The 16,818-nt window shown below is 45.8% G+C and overlaps 1 protein-coding gene across 2 annotated transcripts in view; it reads right to left on the reverse strand.

The window, feature by feature from the left end:
- Nucleotides 1-16,818, reverse strand: part of RXRG (retinoid X receptor gamma) — a 41,871-nt gene that overhangs the window by 7,570 nt on the left and 17,483 nt on the right. The window contains exons 1-6 of one of the 2 annotated variants that reach the window (XM_010984435.3): nucleotides 15,380-15,603; nucleotides 9,723-9,867; nucleotides 7,058-7,237; nucleotides 1,644-1,804; nucleotides 1,398-1,527; nucleotides 173-305 (exon numbers count right to left, since the gene is read on the reverse strand). In XM_010984435.3, the coding sequence (XP_010982737.1) occupies nucleotides 173-305; nucleotides 1,398-1,527; nucleotides 1,644-1,804; nucleotides 7,058-7,237; nucleotides 9,723-9,795 (677 nt within the window). In that variant the 5' untranslated portion in view covers nucleotides 9,796-9,867; nucleotides 15,380-15,603. Of the gene's footprint in view, nucleotides 1-172; nucleotides 306-1,397; nucleotides 1,528-1,643; nucleotides 1,805-7,057; nucleotides 7,238-9,722; nucleotides 9,868-15,379; nucleotides 15,604-16,818 lie in introns of those variants that run through there. The other variant, XM_010984434.3, reaches the window with a different exon arrangement.

The raw sequence follows: 16,818 nt of genomic DNA on the forward strand, positions 1-16,818 counted from the left end.
TTAATCCCTTCTCATTCCCCAGGTTTATGTTTTAGATGCTGAATGGTCTCTGCTTCCAGCCACATACAGCTGTGTGGGCCATCCATCCCCCATCTCAGCATTACCCACAGGGACCTGCCCACACGTGCACACACGTACACACACACAAGCACTGGAGGCAGAAGAGAGCCACCTGTCAAAGATGGAGCCGACCCCAGCGCTGTGGGCACTGCTCCGGTGGACGTGTAAACCCGTGGCCAGAAGGATGCCATCCTGCACAGAAACTGAGCGGTGGGAAAAGGAGGCGATGAGCAATTCATTCCACCCTGCAAGGATAAGAAGGGAGCCTTGAGGGACACCTGACCGCACTCTTGCTTCGTTGATAATCATCCAGGTTCTTATATTATCATGCCTTGGCATAAAAGTAGAACCAGAAATCCAGGGAGGTCAAAAACTAGTTCCGGACAACGCCAAAGTCAGTGAAGAAACAAAGGATAAGACTGAGGTCCTCTGACTTGTGGCTCTGCCCATCTCCCACCATCTCCCCAGTGCAGCCCAGAATGGCAACTTGAGGACAAACACTCTTTTTCTCCCCAAGTCCATCAACAAATATGGATTGAAGATTTAACAGGTAATAGTCACTATGTTAGCTGCCACGGTGGATAAAACGAGGACACTGTGCAGTCTCTGCCCCCAGGACCTGGCAACCTAGTTTTGTATCTCTGACATTGTCTAGGGGGACCCAGCACTGTATACAGCTTTCTGTCAACACTCAGGGATCACTCATTATCTAACAGGGATGAAATGAGTGGCCTGGCTCCCAAGGCTCAGCCAATCTTCATGAAATTTCCCTGCTGGCTCAGTGACAAAGAGGAGATTTGGCATATGTCAACTGCACCGTGTCCCAGAAATGGGAGGCAGGGGAGATTACAGCACAGAGCATCTTAAAATAGGAAGGGACCCCGGAATCCATCTGGTACAAGCCTGAGCAAAAATATTTGGCTTCCCGTGCTTCACCTGTGAAATGGGACTATCTCTATTGTTCCAGTTTCATAACAATAAAGAGACACAGCTTCAGACTGTCCTCAATAAAAATGTTTGAACTGTCTTTGAAAATTAAATGCAAATTATAAAGCCAGGGTAAAATCTGCATGGAAAAAGAATCTTCCTCCTCCATTAACAAATAGCGTTTCATCTGGGAATGAAGGGTTTGGGGAAGGGCCATCCAAATTTGAACCCACAAATAATATAAAAAAGAACAACCTTGCATAGAGTTATCCTGTCACAACAAGGTGCACAGCTTGGACGGGTTACAGACCCAACAGATTGCTTGTTTTATGATCCCAAGTGCTAATTTCAAAGTGGCAGCCCCAGTGCTTGTCCCCAGAAGAAAGGATCCTTCTGTCCTTTTCCTTTACCTGCCCGGAGCAGAATGACCTGGTCCTCCAAGGTGAGGTCAGAGAAGTGGGGGATGCGCTTGGCCCATTCAACGAGCGTGAACAGCTGCTTATCAGCAGCATGGCATATGTTGGTGACAGGGTCATTCGTCTGAAAGGAGAACAAAGGACTCTGAAGGAAAGGCTCTGGGACTCAGACACAACCCCTTCCCCACCTCCAGCCCCATCCAGGAGATGGGAGATAGGGGAAGCCCCAAGACCACATACCGAGTTTTCCGTGTTCATGTCACCGTAGGATTCCGTCTTTGGTTCAACGGCAAGTTCAGCTTCTAGAATCCTCTCCACAGGCATGTCTTCATGGCCGCTGCTGGCACACTCTGCCTCACTCTCTGCCCGCTCCCGGCTTCTCTGCCTCTCTTCTTGCACAGCTGGCAGGAACAAGGATGTGCAGCTGTTACCGTAGGCCCAGGACAACTGTGGGAAAGTTAGTTACCTACCTAAGCCTCAGTCTCCTCATCTGTAAAATGGGCATCATCATGGTGATGAATCAGGGACCTTGTATTGTTAACAGATGAAACCAAGAAAGCAGAGCTGTTTGGTTATGCCTGTGCTGAACTATGGGTTTTTTAGTCCATATTCTTTCCAGTTCATTTTGGTGACCACGCTAAGAAGCGTACATTGTAAGCTTGAATAACCTCCAGTTCTGCCCTTTCTTTTAATGACCCACTGTCTCCTTACACTCAGTCTCCCGTATCCTTCCTCCACCTGCTACCTCAAATAAACCGTGAGCATGCAACAGTTAAGTAGCAAGCACATTACTCTAAAAACTCCTTCTGTCAGATCCTATGCATCATCCTTGGCATTCACGTCCCATTAGGTCTGCCCCCAGTGCACCGGCCTGAACGCAGCATCACCTGATCTGACTTGTCAGGGAAGATCTTCGGGGAGCCATGTGAGTATCTAGTCAGTGAAAGGGTGGAGGAATGTCACCTAGATGACATTTCAGAATCAGCAGCCGAATTGGAGGGGTGGGGAAGGGTACATAGGGAAAGGGGTAGGCTGGAATTATCTCAGCCTCCCAAAACTTAGGGTTTCTATCAAAGAACCCCCTGGGTCTATACATTAGGATGTCAGGCAGACCCCCTCCCCAATTCTGTCCTCTTCATTGGGAGAACAGTCTCTATTGGGTTAGTTCCCATCCTTTCAAAAGCTACAGTTTGCATCTTCTTATTCTCAGTAGCAATAAGCAGAATGCAATATTAAAACATATTTTTTTTTAATCCCAAGGATCAAGGAAATTCTACTCTAAGCAGGTAGCTAAGCCGGAACTCGGGGACAGCTACTCCATCAGCCACTTCAGCCTCCCATCTCCTCTCCCCTCCTCCCCATCGTCCACTCTCCAAGCCACCTCCTACTCTCTGAGGGGATAAGGAGCCACAGAGGCTGCAGAATGAACTGGAACTGGATGCTGGACATCTGGTTTGTCACGCAAGTGATATTATTGATCTCTCAAAGTAGGTCAAAGAAGGGGCTGACAGCAAAAACACGGCTGATGCTCCAAAGTCTCCAGCAGAGATACACCAAGAAGCCTCAAGCTGAGAATGATATTCAGGGTTGGGGGGAGGGAGGGGAGGAAGAAAGAAGTAAAGGAAGAAAGAGAAGAGAGATTAAAGCAGGGGAGGAAGAAAAAGAAGAAACAGAAGAGAAAGAGAACATAGAAAAGAAAATAGGAGAAGACCAAAAATCGTGAGTCAAATAAATCTTTTTCAAACTGGGCATGGCCACTTCCTAGCTAGTTAACATCAGACATATTTCTCAGCCTACCAAGCCTCAGTTTCCCTATATGTAAAGTGCGGATTATAGTACTTAGCTGAGACTGTTTTGTGACACTTAAATGGAATAATTATTTAAAAGGTCAGAAAAGGTAGCATTTTCCCTCCCGTCGGTCTCTCTTTACACTCTCGGGTTCTGCTCTGGTCCTCTCTCCATGCCTCCTTTGATCTCTTCCTTCCTCTTCTTGTTTCTCCTCCTCCCTCACCCTTTCTTTCTGTCCGTTCTATTAGTCTCCACTCACTGACAATATACAGACGCTCTTCCGTGTATTTTTATCATCAGTTGGATACACTGGTTAAAGTTGAATGCTTCTCGTATTAATTTTTTTTAAGGTAGGTTAATGGGCTTCTATTTGTCTTGATTTGAAAAGATGGGGGAAAGCAAACTAAATTCCTTTTTTGACCCTCGGTCAGTTTCTTCTGCAGATTAGTAACACTCAAAGAAAATAACCTTCAAGCTTCAAAGAAACAACCTTGGCTTCAGGGAATCAGATTCTAATTTCAATTTTGCCACTAATTGAGTGATCCATTGCTATTCACTCCTTTTCGGGTGTGTGTGCCGTAAATCTTACTGTCGTAAAGGAGGAGTCGTGTGTGTTGTTGGAGGAAATCTTCTACGGGGAGGACATTCTGAGCTACTGCTACTACATCCAGCTGGGTACATTCAGGGGATCTACAAGAGGATTAGAACAGAGTTTTACCCCTTAGTCCAATATACATTTATTGTGATGTACTAAAATGGCCAACATTTACGAAGCTCTAGCTCTGTGTGAGAAGTACGCTCAACACTTTACATAGATTGTATTTCATTTAACCTCCATGAGAAACCTCTGAAGTGCTATGAGCCACAGAGAAGTTAGGTAACCCGTCTGAGGTCACAGAGCTGGAAGGTGGTGGATCCAGGCTGGCTGCCCCCTGAGCCGGTCTCTAAGCCCTCTGTACTGCCTCCAAGGCTCTGGGTTCTTTGGACCAATAAACCCAAATGGATGTCTGACACTGCCCGCAAATTGCCTCAGAAAGAACCCATCCTTTAACTATCCAAACTACATTAAATGACCAAAAACCATGGAAAGAGACTTCTCCAGGACCTCTGAGGATTGTTTGGTGGCCTGGAAATCAGGAGGCCCCAGTCTTACATCAGCTCTGCCTTCAGCTTGCTACTACGTAAGCTTAGGCAAGACCCTGGCCTCTCAGAACCTCTGTTTCTTCTTTCAGGAGATGAATGTGTTACAACAGATAATAGCAAATATCCATTCCAGCCTCATCATTATGTATCCTGGGCCCGGGGAGGCGAATTCTGAGCCCACCCCAATTTTATCTCTTTCTGTCCATCCAACTCCCTTGGAGTCTAAATCCCATTGTATCACTCAGTTATCTGTTCCAGGATTTTATTATTTTTGTCCTCATGAAGGTGTCCAAACTGAGCCCCCAGTTCTGTAAATCAAAGCCAGAGATGATAGTGGTGAAGGAAAGGCTGCCCAGTAACCCTTAAAAAGTGACCCTTCATATTGATACTCACAGAGTATCAGTTCTATCCTGGTGAAGAGAAGACACTGTCTACCAGCCGGTTTTTCACATCACATGTGCCCGTCTATGAGATCGTCGACCCCTCTACAGCAAGTATGACATAAGCATAAAGTAGGCACTCCATTCACACTTGAGGAATGAATGACTGTGTGGGTGAATGGATCATCTTTAGGAACTCCTGCATTACTAAAAGTTCTGATTCCAATATTCAGTTGAAATCACTCATCCATTCACTTAACAAGTATTTCTTAAATGTCTACTATGTGCTAGTCACTGGTGATACAGCTGTGGGAGAAGAAAAGGCAGGGAAAATAGCCCTGCCTTCTTGGAAACAGACAATGGATACAATTTAAAAGTATGTCGGACAGTGGTAAGTACTGTGCGAAAGAGAACAGAAAGTATCAGGAGTGGTTGATGCATTTACGACAGAGTCGTCAGGCAAAGCTTTATCAAGTAGTTGAAAATCGAGTAAAGGTATGAAGGAGTAGGAGTGAGCCAAGCAGATACCTGGGAAGAGGGCATTCCAAGCAGATAGAATGGTAAGTGCAAAGGCCCTGAGGTGGGAGCACCCCTGGTGGCCCAGTAAAGAGAATAGGAAGGTTGGAGCAGAAAGACATGGGGCAACCAGACCAAATATGACCTTGAAGTCATAACCAGGATTTTGCCTTTTTCCTGAATAAGAAGGGAAGGCATTGGAGAGTTTTGGTGGAGGAAAGGCTTTACCTGACCCATTTGTTCAAAGCCTCACTCTGGTTGCTTTGATAAGGAGAGACTGTAGGAAGACAAAAACGGGAGTCAGGGAGACTTCTCAGGAGGTTATCTGTATTAGTACAAAAGACAATGGTGGCTTGGATTATGGCGATAGCAGTAAAAGTGGTGAGATTTGGAAAGATTCTGGACATATTTTGCGAAAGAAACAAGACTTCTTCACCCACTGAATGTGGTGTATGAAAGAAAAAGAGGTGTCCAGTGGTTTTTTGGTCTGAGCAACTGGAAAATGGGCCATTTCCTAAAATGGGGAGGACCGTGTGATGAAAAGGCTGGGAGGACAGGTTTGGGCCTGTTAATTTGAGATTCCTGTTAGATACCAGAGTGAGGGCCCTCCCTGGTTCTGGGGTCTGTCAACGTGAGATTCCATCCTTAATTCTGGAGCTCCTTCGCACCCCGGCAGGAGAAGCAATGTGATGTGAGCTCCAGTCTGGGAGTAAGAAGTCCTAGTCTCTGCTCATCACCTACCTTTGGGACCTTGGAAAAATCCACATCACCAGGCAAAGCCTGTCTCCTCAGCTGTAGAATGCTTAGGGTTATTAAATTCTCAAGGGCTACCTCCATCTCAAACATGCTAAGAATCTCCCTTTTTCCTTCTTGGTAGCCTTCTTTCTTAGAAAGGGTCAAAAAAACTTTTTCTTCGGTGGTCCTTTCAGCCAGCCTCCCCACTCCTCACAGAAAAGTTCTTCAAGAATAAGGATCCACTTGGGACTGACTAAATGCCCTGTTCCCACTTCCTAGAGAGAGAGGCAGGACCTCCTTACCCCGAAGTCTATTAAGATTCACCATTTATACACTGCACCGGCTTGAGTCCACTAGCTAATTAACTAACCAAGTCCATGTATTTGTGTTATTTAACAGAAAGACTTTTTGATCTTGTAAATGAACAGAAGGCACTTTCAGAATGTTTTTTTTTTTCCTACAACAACCCAGCTAACCCACACTGTAAATGGAAAGATACAGCATTTTAAAAATGCACAGTGATGATCTCTCTGAATGAGAAGGCTCAGTCTGATTATTGGTAATGCCAATAATCCCAAAAGACTTTGGAATACACCAATTGCAGAGGATTTGTAGCAGACCAAGGTTATAAAAGCCCAGAGAGATTAATCAAACCAGCAGGCTTCCCCGGAGTGAGGATTAGAGGGGAGAAGTTGGCTCAGCCCAGAAGGTCAGTTGGATGCTCCATTGCAGGGCAGCATACCAGGACCCCAAGACCTCAGCTCTGAGACTTGCTGCCTGGCTATTGGAAGAGAAAAGGAGAGGATGCAGATTGGACCATCACCTGAGCTCCAGGAGTGGATAAGTGAACTTGGAGGAGGAAGATGCTCCTGCTCTGTCTGTTCGGGTACACATTGACCAGGGCAGGGGGCGTTCAGTTGCAGTACTCAAGAAATCATGGTACCTAAAGTCACTCCAGCCTCCCCTTCAAACCTCTTCCCACATAGTCCAGACTAGCAGGACCCTTTCCTACGTCCTGCGTTTGTCTCCCACAATTATTTATGTGCAGACTGCTCTCCCTGGAGCGGAGGGAGGGGTAGCGGGGAGTCTCACCTTCCCTCTTCATGCCCATGACAAGGCACTTCTGATAGCGGCAGTACTGGCATCGGTTACGCTGGCGCTTGTCAATGAGGCAGTCTTTATTGTCCCGGCACGTGTAGATGAGGTCTTTCCTTATGGTTCTCTTGAAGAACCCTTTGCAGCCTTCACAACTGTACACACCATAGTGCTTCCCTGCTCACAAGAAGAGAGCCCCGTAAGTCATCCTTGTGTTTATTTGGCTCTTTCATTCAAAAGGACCCCTTGGCTCTCCCCCCAGGGGAAACTGGCCCATCACCTAGGCAATGGGAACAAAAGCAAAGAACAACCAGCAGAGAACGCAGAACCAAACTGAGGCCGAGTAAATATGCCTTTCTTTGTGCCTTGCCTCTGGAAGTGATTCTCTGGAATCACTCATTCCAGAAAGCATTATTAGAAAAGTCCTAAAAAAAAGAACATAAATACAAAACAGAAACAGACTCATAGACATAGAATACTAACTTGTGGTTGCCAAGGGGGACGGGGGTGGGAAGGGACAGACTGGGAGTTCAAACTTTGTAGATACTGACAGGCATATGCAGAATAGATAAACAAGACTATACTGCATAGCACAGGGAAATATATACAAGATCTTGTGGTAGCTCACAGTGAAAAAAATGTGACAACGAATATATGTATGTTCATGTATAACTGAAAAATTGTGCTCTACACTGGAATTTGACACAACATTGTAAAATGACTGTAACTCAATAAAAAAATGTTTAAAAAAAAAAAAGTCCTGACCTAAGATTTTGCTTATATTTACTTTATTGGGGTAACTCTTGTGTTTAGTTAAGCAAAATGTCCTACCTCCAATCAAGATATTAGTATATATAATAAATAAAAATATTTATGCCTGTTACGTATTCTCCAGCAGGAAATGAATGTCAGCTTCACTAATATTTCCCCATAATTGAAGCCGAAGGACGTAGGAATCTCACTTACAAGTATTATCCTCCACCATAAACTATGAATAGGAACCTGTAAATTTTTTAAATGCTGTTGCCTATTGGAGAAATGAATTGGTATATGATCTTTATGGCGTGATATGACATGTAATCTTGAATGTGACATAAAGATCTGATGGAAGGGGCTTTTGCTTGATCCAGAATAATCTGTTAAATGTTTCATTGCCCTTATCACCTGTTCCACACATTCAGTTTTCAATGACCCCAGCCAGGGATGGCTGACTTGTGTCAGGAGAGTCGCCATACCCATGCCCACACAGGTACCAACACTCAATCACCACACTTCTTCTAAGTGGAAGTCTTCTCAATACTACACACCAGGCAGCTACGCTCAACTGATTGGAATTGTGGGACTTGAAAAATAGTGAAGCAGGTCATTCAAAACATATTTATGTCCGATTCTTGAGTGTAACATGTGATGTTCTTTAGCTATAGACCTGACACGACTTCCTGATTTGGTATCAGCCTAAATGATATCAAAGTGAATTTGAAGTCCCTGCGAACTAGCCAATGTAAATATCTGTACCCAAGGTGCTTACATTTCAGAGGAAGTCACCATAAGATGGCTTGGTGGCCAGAGACAGCCTCCTGGTGAACTTAGTCAGCACCTAATCAGTTGAGTATACCAATTTACTAAACTCCCAGCAATACTAAACACAGGATTTTATGCTAGGCCCAAAGAACCTAATGCTCTCAGATCTGAAATATTTGTCTTTAAGAAATATGGGACCAATTTGTCATTCCCATGGCTCTTCCATATATGAATGAATACCCCGAATTTCAAGTAACCCATAGCAGAGAAAACTCTCTTTCAGGGTGTGGTTGGAATTCTGCTGCTATGGCAACGGCCAAGTCTGCATGATTTGGAAACAACTTTCTGAGGACAAGCAAACATCCGTTATGTAGCTAAGTAAGTTCCAGGCACCAGGAACTTTTAATGGAGTGACATTTTGCAGTGGCTTTGGTGACAATAAGAGATGAGCTATAGAAAAGAATCTTCCTCATCTTATTCATCAAATCAGGGATTAGCCTGTCATCAAAATTGCTGAGATGAGGAGTTAGTTAGAGGCAGGAATGATGGAGAGGTAGGGAAAAAGTCAGGAAAGAAAAAACTTTGGCAAAAAATGGAAGAGGGTCAAAAAAGATGAAATCAGGGAAAATGCATTTATTTCCACCCATGGAAACATGTTAAAAACCTGTAATGTTGTAGAAGGAAAAATGCTAAAATATCAAAGGTTTATCTTTGTTGGGGATATCGGAGATAAGTTTTTTAGTTTTCATTGGCCCTTTTCTAGTTTTCCCACATTTCCCACATTGAGATATTATTTTTAATTATAATAAATATTTTTTTTAACTTCAAGAGACTCTAGCTTGAGACACTTGCTCATCACAACAGCTGCTCTATCCCAGTTACACATGCAACACAGTAACGCCAGAAGGAGGCTTCTGAAATGTTGCCTATAAATCTCATCCCCCCAAACGAAGTCATGCTTTCAGTTGATCAAAACTACAGTGACAGAAATTCACAGCCTGGGCCCCAAGCTGGACCATTGTGAAGGACCCCTTTTTCTTTCATTGGGTACAAAGTAGCCAGGTGGGCCGTGGCACAGGTGACTTCTCTGGGACCCCTGTTGCATGGGTCACTTGGGAGGGCCGTCTGCTTCTGCACGTACCTGAGGATCTGTCCCCACAGATGGCACAGATGTGTTTGACCAGAGAGCCAGGGCTAGTGGACGGGTAGCTCATGTTTCCGATGCCGGGAAGCCCCGGTAAGGGCTTGATGTCCTCAGAAATGCTGACACTGTTGACCACATTTAGCTACAAGAGGGAAAACACAGTAACACACAGAGCCAGGGTAAGCTCGGTCCCCCCAGGCAGAAAGCAACAAGACCATCCTTGAGAAAGAAAAAAAAAAAAAGAGGCTCTATTTCAAGAAGTAGTTTTCAAGCACAGAATATCTACAATTGCCTAGGAGGGATGTGAATTTAAGGGAGAAAAATAGTAACAGAGAGGAACTAAATCATTTCTAAATGCCAAAACCGAAACCAAAAATCACAACACATCTCCATCAGAGCGCTCCGCTTTTACTCATTTGACACATATGTTTTACTTGAGCTAGAAATCTACATTGCACAGCACACTTAGGACAAGTCCATTGTGCACTTTTAAATTTTTTATTAACAACTTACTCCCTACTCAGCAGGGCTTCAAGAGGAGCTATATGACCCTCAGGCGAAAGACTTAGACTCCGGAGAGAACCAAGCAAAATATGCAAATCCATTCCTTTAGCGAATCAGCAAACAGACATTTACCAAGCGCTCAACATGCCAGGCACCATGCCAGGTTCCAGGGGACAAAGGTAAATAAATTGCACACCCTTAGGGACTTTACAGTAAAATGGAAGAGAAGATGTATGTAGTGGTCATCTCAATAAACCTACTGAAGATGCTAAGCCAAATGCCCAAATCATTGCAGTAGCACCAAAAATTAGGTTAAAGCCCCAGGTGATATTTTTGAACTTGTCTGTAAGGAATAAATTTTCTCCCCACGAAAATCCCTGGAGCCAGAGACTGTCCGCCTTGTCTTTCCAGTGCCTGGTGTGACCCTGGCACGGGATAGGGAGCTGGTAGACTTGAATGGCTCCATAAAGGAACATTGCGTGGATCGCTTTCCTCGCCCCTTATCACAGGTTAACGTTAGCTCTTCACCTCGTCTCCCTCCATGTCTCCCAGTGCTCTTGGGGAGATTACAGAGAAGCCACTGCTGTGTGTTTTGTATTAATGAAAAAACAGTTAAAGAAATATGAGCTGGTCATCCAGTCAGCAGCATTTCTGGACTCATGGCTACAGGTCAACATTCTGGGCTGTGAAGGGAGATAAAGAACCTAGATCTGTCTCTCATTCCTCAAAAATGCACGATCTCACTGAGGAGTCAGAACGTGCACAAAAACTAAGAACACATCCAAGTAATTCAGACAAAGGTGGTGCTGAGCAGGTGTGTGTTTAAGTGCCCGGTAGAGGCACCTGGTGAATACCCAGAGGTTTAAGGGGAGGTCCAGGGACTTCTGCGTGGTCTACGTGAATTTTGAATCAGACTGCCTAACTGAAGTGACTGTTAATTCCCCAACTGATCCAAGGGTAGGATTTTCTTCTCTATTCAAGGCCTTTGGGACAGAAGGCATGATCAATAAAACATAAAATACAACAGAGCCTGGCTTAGGTTCCTTCTAAATTGACTAGCTTTTCAATTCACTAAGCAAATATTTATTGAGCACAGGAGGAGGGCAGAGGCTCTGGGTTAAATGCTGTGAGGGATGCAAAAAAGAGAAGACAGCTTTCAGGGCCTTGCTTTGAAATCAAAATCACCAGGAACTTTTAAAAATTAATTAGGATGAGGGATGAAAACACGTATGTGATGGGAGAGTGCTCCCTCCTCTTCCTCCTCCTCCTGCTCCCTCCTTTTTATAAAAGGCTAAGGCAAGACATCTGGATCTTAGAGTCAGTGTTTAGTTTTGTTTCGGTGGAACACAGTGGTTCTCAACCCCGAATGTATACCTGGGAGCTTTGGGAAAAAATTAATTCCAGGGCCCCACACCCAGAAAAGGTCTGAGGTTCCACTGGTACTGGTATTTCCTTATGCTTACCAGGTAATGCTAATGGCAACCAGGATTAAGAATCAAGTGGAATAAACCAGACAAAGACAAATACTGCATGATATCACTTATAGGTGGAATCTAAAAAATACAACAAACTGGTGACTATAACGAAAAAGAAGCAGACTCGCAGATACAGGGATCAAACTAGTGGTTGCCATCAGGGAGGGGTGGAGGGGCAATACAGGGGTGGGAGAGGGGAAGTATAAACTATTGGGTGTAAGACACGCTCAAGGATGTATTTACAACACGGGAAATACAGTCAATATTTTATAATAACTGTAAATGAACCGAACCTTTAAAATTTTATAAAAAATTAAAAAATAGAAAGAGGAAGGAAGGAAAGAAAGGAAGGAAAGAAGGAAGAAGAAAGAAAGAAAGAAAGAAAGAAAGAAAGAAAGAAAGAAAGAGAAAGAGAGAAAGAGAGAAAGAGAGAGAGAGAAAGAGAGAGAGAAAGAAAGAAAGAAAGAAAGAAAGAAAGAAAGAAAGAAAGAAAGAAAGAAAGAAAGAAAGAAAGAAAGAAAGAAAGAAAGAAAGAAAGAAAGAAAGAAAGAAAGAATCACTGGTAATAGAAAGAATTGAATAGTGGAGAAAACATGTTTTGGTGTCACACGGGCCTGCCACTGACACCCAGTCTACCCTTATTGGCTGCATGACCTCAAAGAAGTTACTAATCTTCCTTGACCTTTGGTGCCCTTGTCTGTAAAATGAACATAGTAATACATAACTTACAGAGTCACTGGGAGGATTAGATGAGATAATGATGTAAAATGCCTGTCACAATGCCTGGCACACAGGAGGTGTTCCTTAAATTGTAGCAATTATCATTCCAATAAAATCCCATTAATTCAGATTTTGAATGTTTACTCTGAGCCAACATCGTCCTAGGTGAAAGGAATTCTGAGTGTCTCAAGGAAACCAGTATTATTAGCACATAGATGCACCCCATGAAATGGAAGCATTTTAGATGAGATGACCCCAGAGAAAGAGCCCTGTAGCTGACCATGACTCTGTCCTCAAATCCTCAGACGGATGAGAAGGTCATGGGAGCGGGGAGGAGGGCACCAACACCTGGGGCTCAGGAGGCCCTCACCCACCTTCCCCTCCCATTCCCATCTCTAGCGGGACCATCTCCGCCAGCTCCAGCCTGCAGCGATCACAGCACAGCCATTATTGTTATCACCACTCTTGGCGCTACCATCCAAGGAAAGTTTGCTCAGCACTAAATAACTTTCAGTCCTCATGACAACCCTGTGAGATTTTCCTGTTTTTCAAATGAGAAAACTGAGCCTTAAGATGGTTTATTCATCTGTTCTTTTCAGAAATCCTACTGGAGTACAAAAAGGAAGAAGACGCAGGCACTGCTTCAGGAAACTTGCGGGACTGGGGACCAGGCAGCTAATGGGTTTGAGCTCTGGTGGCCACCTTCCATCTCATCTGCCATTGCTCTGATGTTAAAAGCCAGCTGGGTTAGTTTAGAAAAGAAAGATCACAAGCAAATGAGATTAAGGAAGACATCCTGAAGGAGGTGGCATCTGATCTGGGACCTGACAGCCTTCCAAAATGGGTAGGATTTGGGTGGGCCAGTGATGGGCAAACTATTTTGACAACAAAGCCCTAGATGGAAACCCAGGTATTTGTGTCCAGTGAATGGATGGGAGACAAGGCTTGGAGGTGGGCTGTGACCGAGCCTGAGGATTAACTGCCTGCCTAAAGAGAGTGGATTTAATCTGAGAGGCAACGAGGAGCCATGAGGTTTTGAGCAGAGGACTAGTGCCCTCGAACTATGAAGCAGCAGCACGTGGAAAGACGAGAGGAGAGAGACACCCAAAGCTGCTGCACCTGCGCAGACACCAGGTTAGGTGCCTTCGAGATCTAACAGGCGGGAGCTGGCACCTGGATCCCAGGTCATCATTCCTCCTTCCCTACTCTGTCTGTCTCGTGTGGCCAGAGCCCCCCAGATCTCCTTGGCCCCTGGTTACTTCCTGCCCCACCTCACTGGCCATGAGCCCCCTGGAGGAGCTACCCTGCTTCTGGTCGCTCTCTCCCAGCAGCCCCTCTCCAATACCCTCCTCTCGCTGCGTCTGGATGGCGATGAGAGGCAGTGGCTGAGATAGGTGGGTTGACGCTCTTCTCCGTCAGCCTCTTGGCTGGCTTGGGGTTTGTGTGGACTCAGAGCAATGGTGGGATGAGACAGAAGGCGGCCACCAGAGCTCAAACCCATTAGCTGCCTGGTCCCCAGTCCCGCAGCCCCAGCTGTCTTGTTCCATTAGGAGCAGCTCTGCTGAAGTGAGCACTTTAGAGCTGGGATTTACCAGGCGGCTGGCTGCTCCTGAGAACAGGAGAGAAACACACTTGGCTGGCCTGTCTTCCATCTGCAGACTCTCAGCCAAGGACCGAATGCATCCTGGATGCCCCGGAGCCATCACGGAACATCAGGTCCCACATTTCTGAGCTGCTTTCAGCCCAAATTATTCCACTCAAGGCAGATATGTGGCCGACCGGCCAGGCTGCAGGCAGGCGCCCCTCTTCCAGGGACTGGATTCCTTCAAGTGGCATTTCTTTAATCTAATGAGGGTCTTTGTCGTGAAAAGCACAGTCTGGTCTTCCCACTTCCTCGCTGTGTGATCTCCACCAGGTGACTTCACTTAGCAACTCCGTTTTCTCGTCCACAGACTAGAGCAGTGGTTTTCAAGCTCAGAGCGTGTGTGCGGCAGGAGGCTGAGTAAGAAGGTGCCATATCTCCTGCCTTTGGTTCACCAGACCTGCTTTTACTCGACATATATTAGGCTTCCAAACATGCTTTCACTGGAAGAAAAGGCTTCATGGCTTTTTTAAACCATTAAACAAGATGACCTATAAGGGCTGTTCTAGCACTAACATTTGCAATTTTTATCATCAGAGTATTCTCTATAAAATGCAAACATCTGAAAGGATAACCATTCCATTATCAATTATCACTTGGGCGGGAATTATAAGGGACAGAACCCGGGTCAGGCAGCAGGGTCGGGAGAGACCAGCGAACAGACATCACACAAAAATGCAGCATGACACACACTCAGGAAAATGTGATCTAGACCATTCTGTCTGAAAACTGCATAAGTACTTTCCAATTATACATTTGGTGCTTCTGGAAAGTGCTCCCTCCACTTAGGTACTCCCCAGGGCAGGGACTGAGTCTTCCACATGTTTTAAATCTCCAGTGCTTAGTTCAATGAATGCGGTTGAAATGAACTTCTCTAGACCCTTTCAGCAACAAAGTACACACACCTGAACCAATGACCATCTAGGTGCATAACACATCATCTAGGCGTGAGAATGATTCGACCACTTCACCACCACAGAGCATCTCAAGCACTTAAGAAGTGATTTTTCAAATCCACATCTCCTTGGATATTCATGAAAATCGCTGTAGGGTCATCAGGGCAGAATGCATTACCCCACAACAGAGAAGAAGGAACAGAGATAAATAAAAGTTACAGTGGTTTGCAAAAGGTGACACCGTCCCTTGCCTCCGGAGTATTGGTTCAGTCCTCTTTACTCCCCTAGATTGAAAATCCAACAAAAGCCAAAAGAGAAGCTCAAACCCCGGAAAGACAGAGCACGAACTAGGACACCCCGCCAGCCGCTCCCCCACTGGGCGCCTCCCTCCTCCCCTGGCCCGCAGACCGCACTCACCCCAGACCCAGGTCACGGAAGGAGCATGTTTCCCGTACAAATCCCACTCAGACCCAATCCTGGGCAAGAAAGGCAGGATGCACAGGAATAGTCAGCCCAGAGTGTCCAGAGTCCAGCTCACTGTGGCTAACACTGAAGGCACTAGATGTCCTGTGTCATCTAGTTAATTGGGCAAAGTGTCACGGCCGTGTCGTTCCAGAGCCCAAGCCCGCAACGCTGCTCGGTGTCTGGGCTTCACCAGCACTTGGCAAGCCTAATATAGCTCCCAAAGCCAAACTTGGCCTCTGCACACAGCCCAGTTGGCCAGGACCAGAGCTTTCAGCTGACCTTTCAACCCCAATCCCTCTGTACAGACATAGGGTCCAGGAATAGCGGCCCGGCCACTCACACGGCTATGAAGCTGAATTTTTATTGGCCAGGCTTGGCTCAATCAGATCGGAGTGTGGTTGCTAAAAGCAGCCTCGGAGGGCCTGTGCCCTTGCCCCCACCCCACCCACAAGCCCTGTCACTGTCTATCACCTCACCCTGTTTTATTTCTTCATGGATACACTGATTGCCGTTTGAAACTATCTCGTTGGTTCGTTTGCATTTTGCCTGTCCTGTGTGCTACAGAGTGATCTCCAGGAGAGTAAAGACTTATTCAGTGCGTATCCCCAGACCCTAGGGCAGTGTCAAACAGTCTGCTACGGAGTAGGTCCTGCTAAGTCATTATTTGAGTGAATGTGAATGCCCTTTGCAAAATTTTACTTTTGTCCCAGAACTTCGACCTCTCTTTCAGTCTGTGTTAGCTTTGACCTGCCTGCCTGGAATCCATTCACCTGAAAGAAAATGAACAAAACAAATCTCTTCAGGGTCCCACATTCTGAAGGGTAGCGTATTGCCAGCTCTGCTGATGACGGTGGGTGAGAGTGGTGTAAACACTTGCCCCTCCCCACCACTGTCCGCGCCCCACTCCTCTGAGCGGTTGACACCCGCATGGAACACGTGACTGGGAAGTCCACAGGTCCCGTTCTGTACCCCTTCGGTTCAGAACATTGCAGTTCATCGGCAAGGTGTCCCACGTCCCCCACGAGACTCCGGAGGAGCATCGATGACTCCTCTTTTACTCCTTGGCAACCAACAAGAAGATCTCATGGGGATGTCGGGAGACTTGGGGTCTAACCCTGGCTCTGGTGTGACTAGTTTATGAGATTGGACACAGCACCTGAGCCCACTGAGCCTACCCACTTGGGCAGAATTAGTGGGTCTCAGCTGGGCAAGTTTTCTTTTCTCCCTGGGTTTCCACAGTCTTCGCTTCTATCTCAGAGACAGCACGGTTGTAACACACTCTGCCTTGTTCTAGCTTTAGCCATGTCCCACACCTGCCTATTTCCCCTCTCAGCTGTAAGCTCTTGGACCACATCTAGATCATTTTGGTATCCTCTGCAGCATGTAGTAAA

This window comes from Camelus dromedarius, chromosome 23 (genome assembly GCF_036321535.1).
Source record: "Camelus dromedarius isolate mCamDro1 chromosome 23, mCamDro1.pat, whole genome shotgun sequence".
Lineage (NCBI taxonomy): Eukaryota > Metazoa > Chordata > Mammalia > Artiodactyla > Camelidae > Camelus > Camelus dromedarius.